This window comes from Equus asinus, chromosome 18 (assembly GCF_041296235.1).
Source record: "Equus asinus isolate D_3611 breed Donkey chromosome 18, EquAss-T2T_v2, whole genome shotgun sequence".
NCBI classification, from domain to species: Eukaryota; Metazoa; Chordata; class Mammalia; order Perissodactyla; family Equidae; genus Equus; species Equus asinus.
Window position 1 is genome coordinate 38190257 of NC_091807.1, and position 25069 is coordinate 38215325.

At 51.3% G+C, this 25069-nt stretch overlaps 1 protein-coding gene across 2 annotated transcripts in view; it reads left to right on the forward strand.

Moving 5' to 3' along the window:
* The first annotated feature begins 281 nt into the window (after positions 1 to 281).
* ABCG1 (ATP binding cassette subfamily G member 1) overlaps positions 282 to 25069 on the forward strand; it is a 60966-nt gene continuing 36178 nt past the window's right edge. Inside the window, exons 1-2 of one of the 2 annotated variants that reach the window (XM_014839265.3) lie at positions 282 to 468; positions 7093 to 7336. In XM_014839265.3, coding sequence (XP_014694751.1) covers positions 427 to 468; positions 7093 to 7336 — 286 coding nt within the window. In that variant the 5' untranslated portion in view covers positions 282 to 426. The remainder of the gene's footprint in view (positions 469 to 7092; positions 7337 to 25069) is intronic. The other variant, XM_070488930.1, reaches the window with a different exon arrangement.

The window sequence follows — 25069 nt, forward strand, 5'->3', positions numbered from 1 at the left end:
CTGCTCCCTGACCATGGACCCCTCTGTCTATCGGGTGCCCATGGCTGCTGGCCCAGCCCCCGCGAGTTTCTGGACTCGGGGTCTCAGGGGCTGGAGAAGGGCGCAGGCTGCTCGGGGAGCGGGAACGCCCGAGGCCGGCCGGCCGCCCTCAACAGGAGCAAAACAAGAGCACGCGCACCTGCTGGCCACGCCCCCTTGCACCGGCCAATCGCGGGGCGTGGGCGGGGCCTGAGCAGGCGGTAGTGGGCGTGGCTACCACGGGGCGGGGCGTGGGCGGGGCCGGGGCGGGACGGGAGCCCCAGCGGCAGCAGAAGCTGGAGCTTGAGCCGCGCGGGGCGCAGGAGCGAGCGCAGCCTCGTGCCCGACGCCCGTCCCCGCCGCCCGCAGTCTTGTCCCCGCCGCCTCTGCCGCCGCCGCCCCCGGGGCATGGCCTGTCTGATGGCCGCTTTCTCGGTCGGCACCGCCATGGTGAGTGAGAGCATCCTTCCTCCCCGGGGCTTGGTTCTATTTTCCAGGAAAGCAAGAAACGCACAAAGACCCGCACCCTCACCCTGACACCCGCCCCTGGGTCTCCGGGGAGACGCCCGCCTCCCATCGCCCCCCGCCCTGGCCTGGCCCCTCAGGCTGCTTTTTGCACCGGCCGAGGACGCGGGGAAGGCGGAGGGGCCAGGAATGGGCGGGAGGCCCCCGGCAGCCCCGTAAGTGGACAGATGGCCTTGACCTCGTCTGCCTCCCAGTGAGGGGCGTGGGGCCTGGGTCCGAGAGCGCACTGGGGAGGGCGGCAGCCCGCGCCCGCGGGAAGGGGATCCAATCCCTTTGCCAGCGCGCACGGCCGGGCCGGGGGAGCGGGCACTTCTCGCGCCACCCTCCGGAATGCCGGGCACGGTCCAGGGGAACAAAAGAGGGAGCTGCTCCCCCCGAGAACGAGAGTCTGCGCTGCCCCTGCGCACCCTGGGGACAGCCTCTCCTAGACCTGCTCTAGGAGGAGGCGGTGGAGTCTAGGGACGCAGACAAGGGGCGAGGCTGGATACCTGCAGGCCACCTTTCTGCACCCTGGAGAGAGACCAGGGTGGGGACAGAGGAGCGCATCTCACTGCTCCCAAGGGTACCAGCTGCGTAGGGGGACCGCCGAGTACCGGCGAATTCACTGCTAGACACCGTTACAGCAAGTGCCATTCCCAGGGGTGGTCAAGAGTCTCCTCTTGCTCATTTATAATAGCTCCGTAAACTCACCTTAGGAAAAACAAACTAACCATGACCCACCCATCCCAGGACGTTTCGTTTCCATGCCCAGCACACCAACATAGGTACTTACTGACCAGATTTCAGCCCATCTAAAGTCCAAATAGAAAATATTTCGTATACCAGCCCATCTCGCCCACCCTATCCATCCCTCTTTCTGTCGCCTATGTATTTACTATCCTGCTAGTTTCTTCCCCGTAGGCTGCAAGCCCACAGCGCACAGCAAGCACCGGCTTTTCACCCCCACCCCTCGCCTTTATTTCATTTTTAGCATCCTGTATTTGAAGTCAGCAGGGCTCAGCGGGAGTTGACCGACAGTTACCTCTTGCCTTGAGCTCAAGAAAAAAAAAAGTAGCTGAGTTTCTGCGCATGCTCAGCTCTGACAACTGCATCCTGTGATTGCAAACAGGTTACTGTGGAACATACCCACCCTCGCCAGCTCATTATATAATGATTTTGTGTAAACCGATAGAATGGGGCCGCAGACACGTCCAGGAGGTTGGTAGGGCCAGGGAGGGCCAGGGTCAGGTCTCATTTCTGGGCATACTCTGCCTTTATTACTTAGCTTCTTATGCATCAGAGAGGATGAAAAAAATAGAAAGGCAATCCCTTCATCGTAACATTTGCTCTTATCTGGTTGAATGTTTGTGTAACACTTGGCAATTCTTCCTTTTACATTTGTTCCTGTCTTTGGGATTCTAAAATTATGTTGATAATGGAAAATTAGGGAGATTATTGTTGTTAGTTGTAGATAAAGAAAGTTTTGTATCTTTGAGATGCTGGGTTACTCTTGAAGTCCTTTCAGAGCTGCAAAAGAGGCTTAGACATGTGGAAAAGAATGAATCATTATGTTTTAAGGTATAGAGTTTTTTAATGTCAAGATTACGTTACGTTACGTTATGGTTTGATACAGCCCCAGAACTGGAGTGTTTCGTTCACGTGGAGATGCTAATGGCTGGGCCCATCTTTTCAGGGCACGTTGTCTTCTGTGAAAATCATTTCCCACCCCTGAAAACCTTGTTTGTTTGTTTGTTTTTTAATTAAAAAAACTCTACCCAATTCATAAACAAAGAGGCCTTGAGAGATTCCCCAGGATCCTGAGCTTTGCTTCCCCATTGCCCCCTGCTCTGGGTCCAGCCCAGGGCTGACCGCCGGGTGTGAGACAGTGCCCTGGAGAGTGAAGCACCCAGATGGGGTGCTGGCATCCCTGAGCTGGGCTGGGAGGAGTGGGCACAGGTTCCCAATGTGATGGTGGTATTGGAGCTGTTTCAAGTGGGGTTTTGGTGATGGTGAGGTCAGTATTCTGAATGGCCACTCAAGTGGCATCTTCCCTTCGCTTAGTTAAGGGCGTGCCATTTGGGTTATTTTCCTAAAGGCAGTGGCCTTGAGGATTCTCAGCCAGTGCGTTCTCACCTTATGTAACCAGGGTACCAGGGATGGATCTTCCCTCCAACTGAAGGGTCCGCTGCTCTAGGTGGGCACCAAGGCTGGCGGCCATGAACCGAGGAGAGATGTGAGAGAGAGGTGCATGCCCATGTCTGGTGGCTGCGTTCCTTTTCTCTTTCCTGCCTTTCCTTGATGCTGTGAGGAAAAGTTTCTCTCTCTAACCGTGCTTCCCTGGTAAATAGAGTGACCCAGCCTCACAAGGGCCTGGGGGGCTTGCTGACTGTTAGTGACCCTCCCCAGCTGACCGGGCATCTCTACATGCCCAGCATTCAAACTGAAGTCAGGGAGCAAGAAAATATTCTCGTGAACAATCCAAATAGGGTCTCCTTGGCATTCGAGACCTGTGAATGGACTTACCATTATTTACCATTTATTATGCAGCACAAAGTGTGTGTGGAGGGGGGGAGGTCAAAGACAACGCTTCAGTAAGATAGGGGAACATTCAATGAAAGGGGCAAATGGGGAAGGAAGCTGTATCTGTTTCATTTTTAATGAGCTCAGGAGGCTAAGGACAAACTGGCTGTAACCTACATTGCTGGCCACTTTCATCTGAGGATGCGTTTCCAGAGAGCTGGTCTATTTTGGAGTGACAGCACTGCCTCCCATCATACAGGATTGCATGATTTTATTAATTGAGTGAGGCGCTGGACAGCCCTGGAGGAAAGGTGGCTAGTGGTAGGCACTGCTTTGGGGTCAGGTCATTTGGGGGTGGGGTTGTATGTATGGTTTCCTCAGTTTCTTGTGGATTTCCCTGCAGTGGACAGGGGCTAGGATGACCCAGGGTCACCTACAACTTGCCTAGGGAAAGCTAAGCAATGTTCAAGTGCTGTTAAGGATGCTGGCTGGGAGAATAGGGTGCACAGAGCTGGACCCCGGCTTGGCTGCTCATTAACCAAGGGGTCCAGGGCAGGCAGGGCAGTTTCTCTGTGCCTTAGCTCCCTCCTCTGAGCTGGAGGAAGGGGAGATATAATACCTCCTGCTAGAGCTGTGGAGATAGTAAGAGGCATGATCCCTGCAGACTGGAGTTTGATGGGCGCATTGTAACTGCTGAATCAGTAGTAATCCGAATGGGCACATTATAACTGTTGCTTATAATCACTTACCTCGTAGGCAGGACGTGCTAGCATTTAACACTTTAAATAGTAGGTACTTGACCCTGCCTCCTCTCTCTCTCTTTCTCCCCCAAATCAGTTTAGTCACCCAGCTTTGTCCTTCTGGCCTGTCCATTTGTCTCCATCCCCACTGCCACCAACTGGTTAAGGCCACTGCCCCCCTCCCATCTGCACATTGCTGCAAGAGATGCAGTTCTGGTCCGTTACTTCCCAGTTTGAGAGCCCTCCGTGGCCCCACAAAGACCTCGAGATTGAGTGCAAAACCCTTAACAAGGTGTGCAAGCCCTTCTCCATGGGGACCCTGTGTGTCTCTCTGGTCTCATCTTTCTCCACAGCCCCCTCCCCTCCTGCCCTCCCCACCTCCCCAGATCGGAGCCCCAGCCCCTGAATTTCTCTCACATCTCCGAATATTCCCCTCACTCTTGCTGCTGAGCCTTTGCACATGCTGTTCCCTCACAGGAAGCTTCATGAACCAGCCCCGCCTCCACCACCTCACTAATCTCAGATTAGATTTTATTTCCTCAGAAACACTTTGTGCTGTGTGCCCCCACCCAGGGTCCACGCTGCCTCAGCAGTCCCTTCCGGGTCTCTGCGTGGTCTCCTTATAGCTCTTGCTTCACTGTACTGTAATTGCCCCTGACCTTGAACATGAGCTTGCTGAGGCCACAGGCCATGTCTTTCTGGCTGACTACTGACCCCTGGGGCTTTATTTGGTTCTCAATTTGTTGAATGAATGAGTGAGTGAGTGAGTGAGAGAATAGAAAGGTTAGAATCTAGAGGGGAAAGTCAGACCCTCATCATCATACAGGTCTGGCACCTGCCACGGTCAGTAGGTGCGTGGAGTCATGACTCTCTCTCCCTGTATTCATGTGGGTTTCATCAAAAAGGAAAGCCGGGAATATCCTGGGCTTCCTCAGGCGCTGACACCTCTGGTGGGTGCTGGGGGAGCGTACGGATGATCCCTGGCAGCTGGAATGAGGTCGAGGGGGCCGCCACTGGAGAGGAATTGCTGATGCTCCCCACCCCCAATTCAGCTCACAGTGATTGGGAATTCCTGGGACAGCGCAAGTCCTCCAGCAGGATGTGGGTTTGGAACCAGATGTTTAGTCTTTCCACTTAGGTGGCAAGGTGGGGGTGAGAACAGACTTTGGGGGCCAGGCCTGGAGCTAACTGTCTTGCCCACTGCTCTCTCCACTACCCCCCAAAGCCAGGGTTTGGTGCTTCTGGGGCTCCTGTGGAGTCAGAGTGGGTTATGAACCTGGGGCGGCAGCTCGTGCCCCCAAAGGGCAGGATAGGTGGGCAAGGGGCTGGCCTCTGGTGCCCGCTGTGGGGGCTGGAGCTGCAGTTGCACACTCTTTCCCTGTCGGCCAACACGCTGAGCCGAGTCAGGGTCTCCTATTACTCCTTACGAGGCCCCAACACAGAAAGCCCTGGGGGAGCTCAGCTGCAGAGGCGATGTCCTGGGGCTCCCTCTTGGGAGTTGGGGAGGCACGTTCTCACACCCACCCAGGTTCTAGCTAACACAAACCTTCCGCGACTTTGCCGGGAATGTGTGAAGCTCCTTATGTTTGCATTTGAAACATCTCACATGCTGGAGGCCAGCAGCAACCAAGCTTAATCCCGCCAGAATTTTACCCTGCACTGTAATTTTTATCCACAGAATGTTATAGACGGTGAGCTAAGTTTTGATTCGGTTAAGCTTCTCAGAGGTAGGAGATGCCGGGAGGGGTGTGTGTGTGCACGCGTGCCTTTTTCTTCTATGGCAAAGCGACATTTTCAAACATCCCAAGAACCAGAAGCCCCTATGCTCACATCTCCCCATCTCCCTATTTGTGTTTTAAATACTCAAAACCTCCACGCCCTCCAAGGTTTTTGAGCCCTTAAGGACCATGATGGAAATAATGCCAGCTCTTCAAGGATGGTCGCGGACCCTCTGGAGGGCGTTCTCATGCGGGAAGGGCTCCTTGTGGCCGCTAGAGTTGCTGGGTTCTATAGGGATATTTATGGATGACCCAGTCTCTGCTTTTGTTTTGGATTTTTGATTAGAAACAATAATGATTCAAAAGCTCTCAACTCTAAAGAAATACCTGATAAATGTATGGAAAAATAACAGTCCGATGTTATCCCTCTTTAGAACAAATAACACAGCAGTGTCTCCCCATCCCACAGCACTTGCAAGGGCCTGAGTGATTGGAGATGGTTCTCAACGGGCTCTCCCACCTAGGCAGACCGCCTTCAGCAGGATGGAGGATGTTGCCAAAGGCCCATGCTTTTGGCACCGTGGATCCTTCTCTCTTGATTCAAGAGACAGCGAGAGAAAGCACAGCATAACATTTGTCCAGCCCAGGGCTCTTCTGTATTTTGGAGGTACCTGAAGCATATTGATTCACTCAGGGTTGCCAAGCCATTAGTAAAAGATATTCCTTTCTTTGCATAAATACTTTTGGTTCTTGGCACATCTCTAACTGTTCAGTTGGCTCCCCATGGAAGCTTTAAAAGCCAATGGAGCTCCAATATATTAGGGATTCTGGTGATGCAGTAGAAGGAACACCTGACTGGGTTTTTTTAATGACTCAAATTCTGGGCTCACTTCTGCCCCTCACTTGACTGTAGGGCTCAGAGCAAGTTCCTTAAACTCTCTGTGCCTCAGTTTGCTCGTCTGTATAAGAGAGGGAAAAAAATCAACCTTTCCAAATTTTCAGTGCTACAGTGGAAATACAATGAGAGAAGAGAGTTGTAAGTGATTTGGAAAATGTACAAGGAGGATCTGAAGGCCAGCTCCCATAAAACCTAGCAGTTCAAGAGGTGTCATTACTACTGAGAAATGCTCACAAGGAAGGTGACACAAGGAAGGCCCTACAAGAGCTCACTTTCAATAAAACTTTTTCAGTTATACCTTTGTTAGGAGCCTGATGCATCTTTATTGGGTTTTTTAATGAGCGGACTGTAGTTGGATAATTTTTTTATGGTGGCGACGTTTCATTCTTTCAGACAAGTGATTCATTTATTACAGCTTTGTGATGAGATTTTATGATTCCAAATTAGGACTGGTAGATCAGTTTAATATTGTATCTTCAGCATGTTTTAATAGAAGAAAAAGTGGTGGCCAGAGATGACAGATTCCTCCAGGTATGCACCTATCCTCTTGTGCGAGGCTGCCTGTATTTCGCTGTGAATAACCAAGATGTGTTGCCATGAATAATCAAGACCCTGAGCCTGATGGCGAGCCCCTTGTGCTCTTTCCCTTGATGTAGCTCACCACCTCTCTTGGTGCTTCCTCTCGTTTTTCTAGAACGCCAGCAGTTATTCTGCAGCGATGACGGAGCCCAAGTCGGTGTGCGTCTCGGTGGATGAGGTGGTCTCCAGCAACATGGAGGCCACCGAGACGGACCTGCTGAATGGGCATCTGAAGAAGGTGGACAACAACCTCACGGAAGCCCAGCGCTTTTCCTCCTTGCCTCGGAGGGCGGCTGTGAACATCGAATTCAAGGACCTCTCCTACTCGGTCCCAGAGGGCCCCTGGTGGAAGAAGAAAGGTAGGGAGGGGCTGCTGTGTGTGTGTTAGGAGGCCGGAGGAGCTGTGAAGGAGGCTGCAGGTTGTTGGGGAAATCCGGGTCTGGAAGCTGGGAGCCGAGCGTTCTTTCCACTCCGTTGCTGTGGTGGCCAGTTTATTTAGTTGCTTTATGCCTGATTTTGTCTCACCTATAATATGAACAGGCTGGCTTAGATGACTCAAGATTCACGGTGGCTCTTAAATTCTGATATGATCACAAAGAATTTCACAAAGCCGACCAGTGTCCATGTGCGCTGGCTTCCGGCGTGCACACAGAGGGTCCCCTTTACTGGATGCTGTTCACTGAAGTTAGTCTTTCAGGATGGGACTGTTTTTCAGTGTTTCAGAGAAAAATGGAAGACAGGTGCTCCCTCTCAAGTTTGAAGTATTAAAAAGTATCCAGTGACCTACAGTGACTTCTCAGGAAACCAATCATTTGCATTTGAGGATCTTGAAAGGACTGTCTCTTGGGTGGTATTGGTGGGCTAAAAATAAACTATAGTCAAATGAGCCATGGAAATAAAATAGAAGAGGCGAGAGAATAGAACTCTGGAGGTCTCTGGAAAGCCACACAGCACAGGGGTTGGCCGCCGGGTGTTACCCGGAATTGACCACGGACGATATTTTGAGTTTTCTTAGCTACCTGGATATTCCTTTGCCAACTTTAGATTTTCAAAGTGTATAGAGTCAATGCCTCCGTGGGCCGGTATATCTTTTTCCAGCCTGACATTTCTTCCTGTGGAACTTACTCCTCATCTCCCTCTGCTCTCTGCACCCATCCATCCATCTTTCAGGACATTGCCAGGAAACAATGGTCCTTAGCTTCTAATGAATCATCTAAAACAACTTGAAAAATCTATGAAGAATTTGGAACAATTCACAAAGTGACTCGGGTACCACTGGAATAGTCTAACTTTTTAAGACTCTCAACTTAAATCTACATTCAGCCTTTCTTTTTAAAGAAGACCCACCAAGACTCACTTTCTTTTTTTTTTTTTTTTTTTCTTTTTTTTCTCTGTTACCTTCATTTACTTTTCCTGCTCTCTTGAAGCTAAGCGGCTGAGACTGCTGCTGCGGCCACTCTGGACTTCTTGTAACCACAGTTTTAGAACTTTGATTGACTGGTCCCTGGCACCTGTGAGCCAAGTGGTTGTTAGATGACTTTGTGTCCGTTTACACAACCAGGAACAGATCCTGAACCTTTTCAACGGCTGACCGTACAGCATTGTTATCTGACACTTACATTTTCAGAGTATGCCAGCCTGTTTTGTTAAGAAAGAAATTCTGTGGCCGGCTCAGGGTGGAGCCCACTCGTTGGAGCCTACTGAAATTTCAGTATAGGGTTATAGCCTTTTCCTTCTCAACTTGTAAAAAGATTTTACCGAAAAAACGCACAGAGTAACCAGGAGGACCTTTTATGTTTTGCTTTGATTTGTCTATATAGACAAATAGTGACAACCCAGTGAGTGACACAAATCAGTTTCTGTCCATCTGTCACGTGTGGCTTTGGAAATGTTGTCATGATGGTTGAAATGCTTGGATGGGTACCCTCTAAAGTGAAGATAGCTTGCAATGCGGAAATGCAAACCTGTGAAAACGGAGGCAGAATCTTGGTTTGAAATCCAACACAGCAGGTGCTGGCCTGGTGTTTGCAAGTGAACAGTATCATTTCCTAGGCAGCTCTGTGACTTGTCAACCCTTTATTCTCTAAATGTTAGGACTGGTCAAAGTTAGCCCATGGTGATGGCCTCTGAGGTAGTGAGGGAGGGGCCAACCTTGGAAGCTCTGCCCAGGCGGCCACCAGTAGGCATTGCCCTGTAGTAACCTTTGTGGGCTCAGGAGGGAAGGAGTAGGAAGTGAGCCCTGAGCCCTGAGGGACCTGCCTGTGAGTCAGAGATGGCTAGGGCCAGAGGAGAAGACAGGCAGGATAGGTCTGGTGTGTCCCAGTTGCTGGTTTCTCCACCAGCGAGGCCTGATTTCTCTGACTTCCTCCCCAGCCTCCCCTCAGCAGCAGCACCTGTGTCTGCTTTGCCCTCCCTGCCCTTCCTCCCCCATGGGCCCCCCATTTCCTTTGTTCTTGGTACCCTGCGATTCAGAATGTAGATGGTTTTTCACTCTAGCAAAACCTTAGGGTGGGAAATGCTTGTCCACCTTCTCCTTAAAGGGAAAAGGAGACTGAGTGGTTAAGAAGCTTGTTGCCCGTCTGCCTGAGCTGGGGAGGCCGGCCTGGGCTCGGGGCGGGGATTTCTAACTCTGTAGTTTGACTGGGTGCTCATGCTGTGCCTGGCACAGGGCCCATGGGGCCAAGGTCCCTGTAGCCACAGGGGAGCAGTGCTCCTCGAGGCTCGGTGCCCGCAGGGCCTGCACTGCTGCTGCTGGGTGGGTCGGTGCCCATTAGACTGGAGGCTGCATCCAGGAAAAGCTAGAGTTTTCCCGAGGAAGGGAGGTAGCTGCTTACTGCGTCCTTGTCACCAGTGGGGTCTGGAGTGCTACATTCAGTTGGCTCAGAACTTGGGACCATGTTTACCCAACAAAGGAGCACCCCCAGGACAAACAATAAAAGTGTTAACTCTGGACCCAGGCATCGCGGCTGCCCAGAGAGGGTCCTTTGGGTGGTACATGTCGAGGCCACCTGCTTCTTTCCTACCCGGGTCCCTGCCTTCCTTGTCAGCTTCTGAGCCCTCTCCTTCATGGGGTCTGTCTCCTTTCCCTTCCATGTGGGTCTTATCTTTCCTGCTTTTGTCCTTCTGATCACTGGCGATTGTCTCAGTCCCAGCCATGATTAGGTGAAGCTTGGAAGTCAAATCCCAGTGGCTCTCTGCATCTCCCTCTTCTCACTGTGGCAATCCTATATTTGGCATCACCTCCGTGTGCCGCCAAGTGAGACCGGCCTTGGGGGCAGGAGCACTTTCTCTTACTGCTGTCACCGTATTAGTTTTGCTGTCCATATCAAGTTTTTAATTTTTTTAAAATTCACCTTTACGTGTTGAGCTCCTTATAATGACCACACCGGGGCTGGACGTCATGGCCTGGAGGAGGGGTAGTGGCCTCTCAGAGCATGCAGCTGTGGCGGTTTCGAGAGTAGTCTTGAGGTGAAGGAAGCAGGAGCCTGAAAGCAGGAATGGTTTGCTCAAGGTCAGAGCCAACTCTGGGACCAGCTGTCTGACTCCTAGTCCGGACTTCTTTCCATCGCAAAGACACTGGACCACTCCAGTAAATCCCAGGGAAGGCCTCTTCTCGCAGGATTTCTCCCAGAACACAGTGCCATGACACAAACTTGACATCGAATGCTGTAGCAAAGCTCGGCATTGTGATTAGAATAATAACATAAACTCCTACATAATGACTTTAGAGAAAGAGAGCTTCATAATCCTTAGAAGAAAGGTGATGAGTGGATCAACAGCAGTATTTTTAAGGAGATGTCAGGCACTGATTCTTTAAAATCCTGGAGCTTGACGATTGCCAAGCATTGAACATGGCATTTAACAAAACATCTTGTATTTTCAATTGTGGTTCCATTTCCACCATATGATTAATGATGCCTTTGGAGGAAAAACTGGATCATATAATAGATTCCTAGTAGAGAGCATAATTGTGAAAGGAACTATTCTCGGGAGGGGAAAGTACACCCCAAGGATAACCTCACTGGCTTCTCATACAGTAATTACTTTCCCTCAAGGAATTCACACGCATAGCATAAGTTGATGGGGCAAAGGATTTGGAACAATATGGACTTCGGTGCCGTCACACCAACTATCGTGTCAGGGGACACATTGGAACAATCTGCCTCAGTTGTTCTCCCACACCCCTCAGTGCCACTTACTTTTGCAAGCTCCTTTTGCCTCCTGTAAGATAGACATTACATTGGTAACACTGAGGCCCCCTCGTTAAGAAGAGCGTCCGCATCATGGAATTCTTAGAAGGTGTGGGTGGTGGTGATGAGAAGATTTTACACGTAAATAGCACTTTCTGCTCTCAGAGCCCATTCACACAGGGTCTCTTTTTTATTAGGACGTGAGTGGTCACATGGACAAGTGGAGTACTTGGGGTTTCTCTGGATCATGGGGCCCCTCAAGGAGACCAGCACAGTTTCCATTTGTAAAATGAGAGCAGGTCTTCAGTTCACTTGGCACAGGGGCCAATTCTGCCCTTTCTCTCTGTGCAATACATGAGGCTCAGAGACAGAGCCCAGGTCGCAGAACCACAGATGGTGGGACTTGAAAGCAGGTCTGCGGGATTTGAGGCCAAGACCAACAAGGAAGCTAGTAAGCATGTGATGCTGAGGTGGGCACACCCCTGGACCACCATGGCATGGATGCGCCTCACCCCATCCTACAAAACCATTAGGGGTTGCCTTGACTGTTAACGCTGACTTACCTTCCCTTGAATTGACCTGCTTGTGTATCAGGCACCCTTTGCCATCACGAGGACGCATAAAGGAAGGTCCTAGTCCTTTGCAGAGGCCCTAGCCCTCCTGTCACCTCAGCAGAGAGGAGACGCTGATGTGTATGGCGTGCTTGCACACAAACAGGTGACATGATTCTTAGAGATTAAATACACCTCCCAAGATTACCTTGTGATGAAGCTCAGGTTGAGAACAAAAGTAATCGTATCTGGGGCTTTAGAGAGTTTTCTTTACTATTCCTGAGCCAGGCCGCTGTCTCAACATGGTAACACTCTGATGGAATGGAACAGCATCTCCCACTTTGAAATCCAACCCTCCAACCTCATCCTTGCCAAATGCCAGGAAGGAGTTAAACATTCTGGGCAGCTCCATGGCAGATTATCTGTATTGGTTTGCTTCTAAGCTATAAAGATGAGTTTGAACACCCTTCTCAAATTCAAGTATCTTTTTTCTCTTAATTTCCACAGCTATTTCACAAGGCCTGTCATGACAGGCTGGCCAAAATGAGTGGAATGTGCCATTAATAAATCTCTTTCAGGAATTCCATTAAGGGAAGGCTGGATTCCAACCAAGCGCTGGGCGACTTGATCCAACAGATTGGAGCAGGGATGGGAAGGGAAGGCCAGTTAAAGGAGGACCGTAGCAATGCCAAGGCAGCCACGGGTTTTCAGAGGGGTGGGCTGCTCCGGTTCAAAGGGGGATTTATATTCTCCTAGCGTGAATGAGTTACCTTTGTGCTTCCTGGGAACTCTCATGCTAAGGTGGGCCTTCTTTGGGGCGCAGAAGGAAACTGTTTTGAATGCCCTGCCTTTGTCTTCATTTGAGGCTGTAGCTGTCTTTTAGTGCAGTGAGGAGAATCTAAGCCCAGCTTCCAGGGGCTCCCTGCTTGAGGCTAGGGGTTTCCAATGGGATCTTAATGGCCCTACGTTGCCTTGGTGAACCCAGACGACTGGAGAGCTCCTCTCTTCCCCTCTGGGGACAGTTCTTAGGTTCTCAGTACTTGGCGGCTCCCTGGGGCAAGTAGGCAGGCCACCCACTTAGGCCCCTTTGGTGATGAGGTCTTCTGGAACAGTTCCGATCCTCTGCCTTATAGGCTCCAAAAAGGCTTTGAAAAAATGTTGAGGATGAGCAAATCTCTCTGCAGATGCATGACAGATGAGTGTATGGTGACTATGTGCAAAACCGAAAGGCTTTGCTAGTTTACAAGCAGAACTCTAAGTCCTGGGGGTCTAGATGCTCCCCTCCTCCAGCCAGCACATCCTCTCCCTTTGAGCATGCTGCATGGAAGCCAAGCCATCAACAGTTGGGACCCTGGATCCGAGGTGCATGATTCAAGGGTGTGGCACTCTCAGGCTCAACAGCCCCCATAGACATGGCTTAGGCAGCCCTGCAAACACTGACCTTGAGGTCTATTCCCCTTTGCTTCAATGTCTGGCCACTTGTCCCCTTCCGATCGGTGGGTTCTTTATTTGGGCATGCTAATACTTTTCCATTTTCCCAGAGAGCACTCCTGTTCTTGAGCCTTCTGGTCTCTTCAGTAGGACTTTGCAGGACTGTGCTCTGCTCAGTGGGGGTTGGTGTCACTGTTTCACTCTTTGAGGACATCCCTGCCACACTCATTTTCACCTCCTGAGTGGGTGCCTTCCTGCCTTCCTGTAACACCTCGAATCTGCTTGTATCTTGAAAACTCCACATTCTCAAACTAAAGTCCTCCCTTATATGCCAGAACCTAATCGGCCAAGTCCAAAATACCCCAAGGTGACATATTGCTGAACATGAAACCATTGCTTTTGTTTACAAATTGGCAGAAAAAACGTTTAGTAACCATGCACCTGCTCTTTGTGAGTTCAGTTCCAGAACCAACAGATTTGCTTATTTAAGAAACAAAGGTCACCACGTGGATCAGATCAAATATATTTAGAAAGACTGAACTGTACAAAGTAGGGGTTTGTAGAATGGGGGTGCATTCCCTACAAACCCGTGCTGATGAAGTTCCAAAACCTTTACAGGAAAGCTGACCTTCAAATGAAATATATCTAATACTAAGTGTTTTCGGCTACTCTATGAGAAAAGGCATCAAAAGGAGTCTTGAGGGTCGAGGATGGCAGCGGATGGGCCTGAAGAGGTCTGACACACAGCCACTGGTTTCACTTCTCACTTTGTCAGCTGTGTTGTTGTTAATCACCTTTGTGCTCTGTGGGGTAAATGGCACTTGGTGTAAAAATTAAGACATGCCAGAGTGACTTCAAGACTGTGAACTGTTATGTCCAACTCAGAACCTATATCTAGAGCCGGAATCTTGGAGCTCCCTCGTCTGACGTCTCCCCCATGAAGCAATGCTTCTTGCCTCATCCCCAGCAACAGGCGGCCAGCCTCTGTCTGAGCACTTCCAGCAGCCGGGGATCCCTGACACCTCCCGTCATGTTTGCACAACTCTTATTCTTAGAAAAGGCTTCTGTCTGTTGAGCTCAAGTCTGAATTCGAGTAATGTTCATTTGTTGATCCAAGTTCTGCTTTTTGGGACTCTGCAGAACACATATAATCTTGGCCTTGAGATGAGCTCACAAACTAGGAGGAAAAAAGCCTAACCAAGTACTAAACAGTAACCAAGTGCCTCAAGACCCAGGGCTGCCTGGAAAGGAGGAAATAAGAAGCATGTGGCCCTGGGAGGAAATGAGGCCAGTGTCCCACCTTGGGAGTAGACATCACTGTGGCATCTCTGGGGGGCAGGGCAGTGAGCAGGAGGCCCGGCTGGAATGTTCTTGCTCTCGGTTTATACACTGACAAGGGTGGAGCTGAATAGTGCAGCAGATTGAGTCACTCTTTCTGTTTCTCTTACTGTCATAAGGTAAGCTGGTGCGCTTGTACGAAAAAGTCCCTCGGCTTGAAATCTCAGTGGCCCATCTCGAAAGTGAGCCTTTCAGCAAGAGTTTTTTGGGATTTCTCAGTTGTTATTTCTGCTCTCCCACTTCTTTTAGGAGAAGTGTTTATTTTTTCATCAAAAATAACTGTTTACCAAGCAGATGCTCTTTGCTTTAGCACACTGCATCCTTGAGCCCTCACGGAAAGCCATAGGGCACATCAGCCTGGACATCTTGCCCAGGACGAAAGGAGGCTGAGGGGGAGGCAGAGGTTGGAGTCAGCCTTAAACCTCCTCTTCACTCGCAGCCTCTGAAGCAGCTCCTTTGGGAACTCATCTCCCTTCCTCGTTTTTCAGGCCTGTGTTAAATGACCTGTGTTGTGTCTTCTTTGCTGGTGACATACACAATCGCAGACCCTGGTGGCAGCAGAGGTGCCACCTCAAAGGCCTCCCCACCTCCCGGGAAACGGGGCCCCCAGATTTCCTTCATGGGCTGGGCTAGGGGGCAGTCTCCGTCTGGTGCCTGGAGGCACGTGGCCAAGGGCTATGCTGGGCACCTCTGCTCGCCCTCGCCCTCCAGGATGGGGTTATCTGGCCAGCTGTCCTGTACTCGGACATTCCTTACAAGGGCGATGGGACTGGCTTGTCTCCAGGGAACGACTTCAGTCTGGGCAATTTTCACCTGCACGCGCCGGGGAAGGCGAGGCTCTGGCCAGCCGGCGGCCTTTCCCGGGCTTTAAATATGGAGTAAAAGCCCATCCCTTTCGCCGGCTGTGCCCTGCCGAGTCTGCAGGACCGGGCCCAGGGTGACGTTCGCTCTGTCCCCACCAGGCGGCCGGGATGCACCTGCTCTCACATGTAGACCTGCCGCAGGTCTGGCGGAGGCTGGCTGCAGACCTTCGCGTTTCCTGGGAACCCTAAATTCTCAATGGTCGGGCGAGAACAGCACCGCCGGGCCCCCCCCCCCCCCCCCGCGCGTGCGCAAGTGCGGGTGGGGCAGGTGTGCGCCGCCGCGCCTGCGCAGTGGCCGCCGCCCGCCGCCGCCGGCGCCCGCGCCGAGGTTACTCTCGGTCAATGCTCGCGGGTAACCTCGCCGGCGCCGCGCGCGGGGCGCTGTTGCCAGGCGGGAGCGGAGGATGTTGAGCAGCTCGGCCCGGATGCTGCGGCCTCTGCCGGCTGGGGTCTCCACCTCCCCCGGGCAGCACGTGGGACCCCTGGGCGTGCAAACCCGCGCTCCACCCCAGGTCCAAGGAACACCTGGACCTGGAAAGTGCGAGAACCTTTGCAGTAGCCTAATTTCACTCTAGAAGACGTCACCACAATGGATCTGATGAATGGAGATGCTTTTTGCCAGATGATTATTGTTTTGATGTCTGTTTAAGCATAACTGGGGGACTTCGCTGGAGCGGAAATAGCACACAGAGATTCAGAAAGGACATCCTCAGGAAAATGGCTGGCGTCCTGTGTCGTGTCTGCATCCTTATAGCTTTCATCACAGTGGGAACGCTTCACGAATTTCCCAGACTTCTGCTTAAAGTGAAAGCGCCGTCAGATCAGGTCGCACACGTTTTCCAAGAGACAACCGGTTTCTGAATCCTTATAAAACATTCTCGTTTGGGGTTCAACCTGGGGGTGAAGTGATAAAGTCAAGGCCTCTCGGGTTGGGCCAGGCAGGTCCAGCAGGAAGCAACCAGTCGTGGTTCTTCTTCCTGGTCAGCGTTTAAAAATGAGCGGGCGGTTTTGGGATTCCTGGAACTCCCCTTAGGAATCTGAAGCGGCAGATCCAGTAAGCCGGCCGGAATCCAGTGTCGCCGCGACACTGCTTCCCGCTGACTCACTTGCATCCTGGCACGTTCTAGATGCAAGGACAAACAATAGCTGAACTTTAAGGTGTGTTCTCTGTAACATCTTGTTGTTGTTTGTGCCCTCGATGCCAATTCCTAACGACCCTGTGGACAGCAGAGCAAAACCTTGCCCAATCTTTTTGCACCGTCCTCTCACCTTCCAGCACCGCATCAGACAATGCTGCTATCCTTAGGGTTTTCATGGCCAGTTTTTTCAGAAGTGAGTGGCCGGGTCCTTCTTCCTCGTCTGTCTTAGTCTGGAAGCTCCGCTGAATCCTGTCCACCATGTGGGCACCCTGCTGGAATTTGAAATCCTGGTGGCACACCTTCAGCATCACAGCAACACAGCGACCGCAGTATGACAACCGACAGACAGGTGGTGTGGATCCCTGACCGGGAAATAAACCCCGGGGGCCAAGACAGCGAGAGCGCAAAATCTTAACCACTAGACCACCAGGGCTGACTCTTGTGTAGCATCTAGTACCCGTCAATGTGATGATAAACATCAATATGATTTCTACCAGTTGGGCTCCATTCCAACGCCTTGAAGGCCTGGGACTGCCTTGGTGGAATCGAGGTGCCATGCTTGCCTTCCCTGGGGACCAGGGCCTTCTCGAGACACCAGGCTGGTCTGGTTCCTTTGGGCTTAATTAAGGTGTGCTATGAGAGGTTAAACACCGTCATTCATATGCTTTCTCAACCTTTTGGGTCCCTGAGTAAACGCAAGGAGACCAAGGGCTGGGGACTTTTCTCATAGTCTTGGGTTTTACTTGGTTGCTTATTTGATTCTGTGGTTGTACAGTTGATATTTTTGTCAACCTACGTGGAGATTGTAGTTCTCAAGTCTCTGAGACTCCCTGAGCTGAAGGTGGGTACAGGAAGTCAGAGACGACGGTGGGTAACTTTTATACAATAAATTCCCTGTTAGGCTTGCCTGAGGTTTTGCTGGTGAGGTGGATGAAAACCTTTGGAAAAAGGAGGAAGTGCACGTTTACCATCCCGGAGACGTTCTCTTACTATAGACAATAGGAATGTGTATTGCTAACATGAGAACCTACCGTATGCAAAGTCTGGCTGAAAAGTGGGGATCCCTGACATTTAGTTTCATATTTTATCAGAATCCCTGTTAACACTTGCAAAAGGAGGCTTGTGGTTTTCCGGTTTCTAAAGACCTGGGTATCAGCTGGTCCAGAGAAGGGTTGTGTCCTAAATAGTGTGAGCAGGGAGCCATCTCATCATGTCCTTCTAGTCCTGCCTCCCTTTAGCTGTCATAAATTCACCATGTGCCCTGGGCCAAACCATGCCACTTTTTCTCATCTCCGATTTTTATCTGGCTTAGAGAGGATGACGATTATCATCTCATGACTTTCTCTCTTCTTTCTGTGCTTCTTGATTTCCGAATGGGATGTGTCTCTATAATGTAAATTTCACAACCCTTAGCCAGGTCTAAGAGGCCCTCTTTGGGCCCTTTCCTCTTGCCTCCCAGCCTCTGTTCTCCGAAGCCACTCAGCCTGGGCCAGCCTGGGGCAACTGCCAGTTGAGAAAGGGGTCTGCTCACACAGTGTTTGTGTGTGCTTTGCCAGGAGCACCCCTGTGCCAGGAGCCCACCTGGCCTCCCCAGGCTGGTGGAAGCCTTCCTTCATTTGTCCTTACCTCGGTGGCCACGGTCCTTCCTGGGTACCTGTGCCCCTGTGCGCTATGATCATTGCACTCAGCACACAATTTTGCGTTTGTCTTCCTCTGAGCTTCCGAATAGGGACTGTGTCAGTTACGGCTTACCCCTGTCACCCAGCCCAGGGCCTGGCTCAGAGTCGGCACTCAAAGATGTCTTCCACCCGAGTGAATAAAATAACAAAATGAGGATCACAGCAGAGGAGCCTAAGCCTTCACCCCAGAGGGAAGTGGGGAGGAAAAGCAAGAGCCTCCAGGAGGTGGAATGTTTTGATCTCCCTTGCTGAGTGGAGCCCGTGAGCCATCTCTGATTAACCATCCCAGAGGTGGTTTCTGGGTGCTGATTCCTCCCGTCAGCCCAGCCACTGGCCTCACATCCAGCATCGTGGACGGGCAGGCGTGGTATTGCGTGGTGATGAGAGCCTGGATTCTGGGTCAGGCAGCCTGCTCTTGGACCCTGGCTCCACCCCTTGTTAACCACGGCTCTGGGGCTCGGTTTCTGCATCTGCACAATGGGGCTGATCAGAGCTCAGATCTCAGAGGGTCCGAGTGGGGAGTGGCTGAGATCCACTTAGGTCAGGATCCGGCACACAGTGAGCTCAGTGCATCTTAGAATGCAGATCACAATCTGCTGAAGGGTTGGTTTTTGAGTTCTTGACTTTATTCAGGATTTTACTTTTGAACGATAATAATCATAATACTGACATGGTATTTATTAGCTCATGCGCAGTAACTTAATCCGTCTTCCCAGCAATCCCCTGGGGAGGTGTTCTTACCATTCCCGTGTTGCTCTGAGCAGTGAAGTCACCTGTCCAGACAGCGCAGTCTGCTGTCTCTTACACGGAACCCGGGATCTCTCATCCCGATGCCCTCAGCTCTCAGCCCTCCCTGAGGAAGACAGTTGACAAGCTTCCTGGAGTTGTTCTTCGTGATAATTTCTATACTGTTCCTTCCCTAAGGTGTCCCACTTACGTGCTCATGGTTACTATTAGGATTAAATCAACCCCAGCATTTCTGAGATGCGAACAAATGCCTCTTGTCTAAGACCTGTGTGCATCCGTGGACCAGCTAGGTAGAGATTCTCTTATTTCTGGGCAGTCTACAAGAACTGGTGGGATGGCCAGCTGATGAGTGTTTCATCTCTGAAGCTGGTTACATTGAAGCATCTACATTTATAGCGACTGGATGGAAATTTCCACCTTTGGAACAAAGCACCCAGCAACATTACACTTCAGAATTTGGCTCAGGAGCGAGGTTCATGTAGGTTATCATAGGAGGATGTGAGATCTTATCAGGTGCTGTGCATTTTAGTGTTGTGGTTAGATTTTCATGACTGAAAATTAAAGATGTGCCCGCCGCTTCCACTGGCAGCCGTGGCGGGCATCGGCGGTGAGCCACAGGCTCAGGGTGGCCGCGGCGTGGCTGGCGCGTGAATGCTGTTCTCGCATTTGCAGATGTTTAATGTGAAATCCTGTCAGGTCCTAGCTTTTTAGAAAGTGCATTTTCCCTCTTTTGCAGTAATTTTAAGTTAATGTGTATCAGAAAGGAGGTTAAAGATGAGTTCAACAGTACATGGGGCTTGGTTAAAATTTTCTCTCTTTCTCTCTCCATTTCTTTTCATCAAATGATTCCAGGTCTAGCACCTTTTAGCGTCATGCGAAAATTAGCAGAAAATTTCTCAGAAAACGGGGCGGGGGGCGTGGTGGAGAATGTGGGCTTCAGAATAAGAGAGTCTGGGTTCAAAACCCTGCTCTGCCACGTACTAGCTGGGCAGCTGGGTGAGTTACTTAACCTCGCTGTACAAAGGGCATCATCATCGTCGTCATCGTCATCATCATCGTCATCTGACTGGATCAAATAACTTGATGCATATGAAGCACCACGTCCAACATATAGTGTTCAATATGCAGCAGCTCCAATCCTTATGAATTATTACGTGTGATGCAATAACATAACAACAGCCTAGAATCAGTAGGGTGGACCAAAGCCTTTTCGTTATCAGTCTAAAAGTAAGTTTGGGGTAAAATGTTAGGCTTTAAAAATAAAAGGAGAAGAGCTGGTACACAGTTATGGTGCATGTCAACTTAATGGAGTGTTTCCCAGGTGCCAGGCCTTGCACTAGATGCTCGCTCATGACGGCCGCCTGAGAGAGGAGAGGGGAGGCCATGGGACTTCACGGTTGTCACAGGGCTGTAAGACTTATCGTAGAGGGAGGGCCCGGTCCCGTGTGCTCATCGTGGCCTATGAGACACCCAGTGCAGGTGGAAGAGGAAGGTGGTGGCCCCTCACCAACAACCCCGTCATCAACGAGGAATTGTGGCTGGAGAGGTGTAAGCAACAGGTTCAGAGTTCCTGCGAGGGCCACTAGGACCCCGGGATCGAGTCCAACCTGACTGTCCCCCACGCTCCTCCCCTTCGCCCTGTATCCTGTCAAACAGATCAGTGACCACCCAGGTACACAGCCATTTTTAGTCAACTTGAAACATTAAAATGTATACTTCCTGCGCGTTTGTGCCTTAAAGCGTTGTTTTCAACGAGAGCGAGGCAGTGTCATCAGAGAGAAGTCTGGTGAGCTTGGAGGGCTGGGGAACAGGGAGGCACACAGCTCGGTCTCTGGACCTGGCCCAGATGAAAACCCACTGCCCATCTTCAGGGGAGTCAACAGCCACAACAAGTGCACGCCACAGGTGCTCACATGTGGCAGGCGTGTCTGCCGGGCGCCACCCAAGTGACTGAGGGCAAGTGGGGCAGTTAGGGGTGAATTCAGCCACTTTGTCACTCAGCACAGGGTGCGGCAAGCTCACCAGGTGAAAACGGAGCACGGGGTCTGGAATGGCCCTCCGGCCGTCTGCAGCCCAGGGAATAAGCGTGAGGGTCTGTGGGAATGTGGTTCTGATGGTGTCAGCCCCATGAGAGCATTGCCCACTTGCAAAGCTGACTGCCTCTCAGGACACGGAACGAGACGCCCCAGGCTGGGCTGCCAGGGTTCATGAAAACCACTGCAGAGTGGACATTCTTCTTTCCCCAGGACAATGATGGGCTCGCCGTAAACTGAGAGGGGAGAGGGCGTCATGGCTGTGTCTGTGGGGAGTTTGAAAATCCATAGGGCTTCAGTAATTTTAGACTATTTCCTAAAAGTTCCATTGTACTGAGAGTGCCCCTGGCGCTTGGTTACTGGTTTCATAGCCGTGCCAGTCGTTGAGAATGTGGGAGAATGAGATAAGTTTCTAAGAAACGGGGGCCAGTGATAAGGTAGATTCTGGTGCATTTAATTGTAAGCAAGATTATCAAAGTGTGTACCGTTCTTACTACTGCATTTGACTCTCTGAGTTTCCATTAGGGAATATTGGCTTTTTAAAAAACTGTACTATGAGAGCGGAGGGTGCCATAGCAATTAAGAACATAGAGTCTGATATCCAGAACAAACAGTAAATCTAAGGACAGAGGTCAATGCCAGGAGATACAGGAGGTGAAGTGGCTGCTGGGAGAATGCTGACCGTTCAGGGGGCTCATTCATTTTTCAAGAGCTCTTTTGTTGTTTTCACCTCCCACGTCCACGCATCCTCTCAGAGTGGTTGGAGGGAGCAGTGGCCCACATGCTGGTATTTTGATTGTTCATGCCTCCAGAAGCATGACGTGAGCAACTAAGAGAGCGGTCACAAACCTCAGTGAGCCAGGATGACCTGGAAACACAGGTGGCCAGGCCCCACCCAGAGGGTCTGATTCAGCGGGTCTGGGACAGGTGAGAGTTGGCGTGTCTGATAAATACCGGGTGATGCTGAGGCTGCTGGTCCGGGGACCCTGCTCTGATGACCACTGAGTTAGAGCAAAGGGAGCTGATGGCCTCTTGAGAGCCAGGCTGACCCTTTAAAAGCTGAAGCAGACAATGACCTTGCCCACTTTCCACTGGAGGCTGGGGGAGACGGGGGAGGGTGGAGGGGACCAGGTTCCGGGGTCTCAGGATCTCAGCAGCTCAAGGACCCACAGTCAGCTTCCCTGGGGACTAGGACAGTGGGACAAGGCTGCAGGCGCTGCTTTGTGTGGGACGCAGGGCCAGGCACAGTCTTCTGAGCCCCCCACCTTGGACTTGGGGAACCTGTCAGCCCCTCCTCCATGGGAGAGTAAAAGCTCACTGTCCCCCGGGGCATCTCTGTGGGGACAGCAGGCTTCGGGACACTGGGTAGCAGGGCAGGCATGCCTGGATTCAGCAGTTTGTATTATTCTGGGTTCAGAGAATGCAGTTTATATTTTTATCTTCATCTGACCCAGAGAACCGTGTTTCAGACACCCCTGTGTGTGTGTGTATGCTCGCTGTGTGGGATAAAGATGATAAAGTTTCCTTCTGCTTGTTTGTAAAACCTGTCCCAGCTCCCAGATAAGGCTGTTTTGGTCCCTATCGCCGTTCGGTTTATTTACTGGCCAGTTCTTCTGTGGAATCTGGACAGGGGACTGGTGTGAAGGGACGTGTGTCTGTCCAGGATCCCCGGGACTGTCCAGACAGAGGGAGGGGAGCAGAGAGAGGTGCGCCCCACCTGGTTGTCCCCTCCCTCGTCTGTAAACCTCCCTTGTCTTTGACTAAAAGAAAAACTGCTCTTCTCTGGCTCCAACATCTCGGTGAGCAATAAAGTCGTCTGTAGAGGCTGGAGCCTGAGGTCGGCCTGGGTGAGGAGAGCGTGGCCAGAGAGACCTGGGGGCTCAAGATGGGCATCCAGACCCTGAGCTTCTCCTTTGCTCTTGCGGTGCCAGGTTCCAGCACCAACCTCCTGGGCCAGTCTCTCTGTTTTCAGTAATTCTCGACCACAGCAGGATACGGTTGGCATTTCCACAGTCCTCTGCACCAGCTCTGGGGACCAGATAAGAAACAAGGGCAGCTGGCACAATCATTGCTTTGCCAGTAAGCTGATGCATCTAAAGGCCTCAGGAGTTTGTCCTCCTGTGCACGACGTCCCCTGCCGTCTCGTACCTGGTATCATCTTACTTTGCAGTCCCCGCTTTTTTTTTTGGTAAAGAATTTGAGCCTTTTCCTTGTCTCACAGATGGCACATTCTGAATTGCAGGGATGTAATTCATGAATTTTTAAAGTTATACTTGGAACACGGAGTGGCCCTGATGGTTGGAGCGTGAGCTGGGTGATGCGAAGGCTTCTCGCTCCGTGCTAAAGGGCAGGGCTGTTGACAGCACGTCCATTTCCCAGCCGAAAAATGACTGCCAACACAAAAAGCTTGGAAAACCCCTGCTGACCTTCGCCCCTGGGGAAGCACTTTCACATGCAGGATGACCGCTCAGAGAAAACCCCAAGCCTACTGGTGGAACTTGAGGTTCAGAGAAGGCTGTTGACTTGGTGAGAGTTGTACCAGGAGGGGCGAGTAGAACCAGAAGTGTAAATGCCACCGTTTCCTGACTCCATTGCCGAAAGTGACCACCCCATAAGATGACCCTGTGCCTGGCAGTCCTGGATCCCCCAATTATTGCCAAACTCTGCCCCCACGAGGCCTCCTGCCATCCAGGCGCATCCTAGGAGCTGAGCCTATGAGTGAAGACAGTGTTTGCTGGACCAGTCCCTGGGGCTGCCTCTGGGGCCTCCTCCAGTGAATTCTGGATGTCCCGTGCTTTGTGTCAAGGTGTGTAGGAGGAAGCAAACTCCAGGATCAGAGGACTTTTGAAAGTCCGTAAATGGGACTTTCAAAGAAACCCCACAAAGAAAATGGGGTTTTCATAAAAGCTTGAGCCTTCCGCTGGCTCGTGTATAAGGCTGATTTATAAGGAAGCTCTTGGGTTGGGTTTTTGTTGTCATAAAAATGATAAGGAACTGGAAAATCGCATTCTTCTCCAGTTGGCTTTAGGCATTCGGTCCTGATAAAAGGATTACCAAGTGAGGTAAAGAGAACATCTTATCCACAGTTTACTTCGTGATGCGGCCTGGGTAGAGCGCCCACATGGAAAGTGGGGTCCTTTCATGTGTAAGCTGGGGCTTGCCGCGCATCTTGCAATCTGGCACGGATGAGACAGCCAGCCAGGGTACAGGACGAGGACAGGGCAGATGGGAAAGCAGAAACAGAGACTGAGGCTGGGTTCACTTGTGTGAGGGAGGCATGGAGAGGCCAGGAGGCTGGGCACGTGGACGGGACTCCCATGAAGGCAGAGAAGAGAGAGTGGCTCAGGGCTGAGATGAGGCCAGGGCAGAGGGTGAGTCAGAGTTCACTGGGCCAACCTGTGGGGGAAATTCAAGCATTTTCCTGTCTGTTCCTGAGCTCTCCCCTTTCTTGAAGGCACCTGCACAGCTCAGTGTCTTGGTGGAGCTCTGACGGGACACTCGGGGCACCAGGCAGGGAAAATGCTGAACCAGCAGCATAAGACGCGCTTGCACGTGACTCTTCTCCCACAAAACCTCCTGGAATTGGCTCAGGAGCAGTGGCCTCGGCGGGAGCACCCCAGAGAGGCCAGGGTGGGTGCGGGACCCCTTTCGCTGGAGGAGGGGGGATCTGTGGGCAGGTGGAGAGAGCGAACTGACGGCGAGGGGCGAAGAGATTGCTTTTCTCCACCCGGTAGCTCCAACACCTGGCGGCTCCCTGAAGTTGCAGGTGTCAGCTTCGAGATCTGTGAGGTGGCAGTCACTGAGTTTGCCCTCCAAACACTTCAAAGGAGTAAAGGTGAGGATTTTTACAGAGGCCGTATCCAGAAGGCAGTCTCCTACGGGCAAAAATAGTCATCAATGGATATAAAATAGCTTTTAAAAGGAATTATTGCTATCGAGACGTTTTTCATGTAAGATACTGGCAAAACCATAAAGCAGTTCTAATAATTTACTGGTTAATAAATATTTTCACAAAGTAAGCTCAGTCCAGTGCAAAAAGAGTAAACACAGCTTCTTTGACTCAGAGGAAAAGATCACCAGACACAGCTTTTCCTCACTGTATAAAGGAATGAAATAGAAGT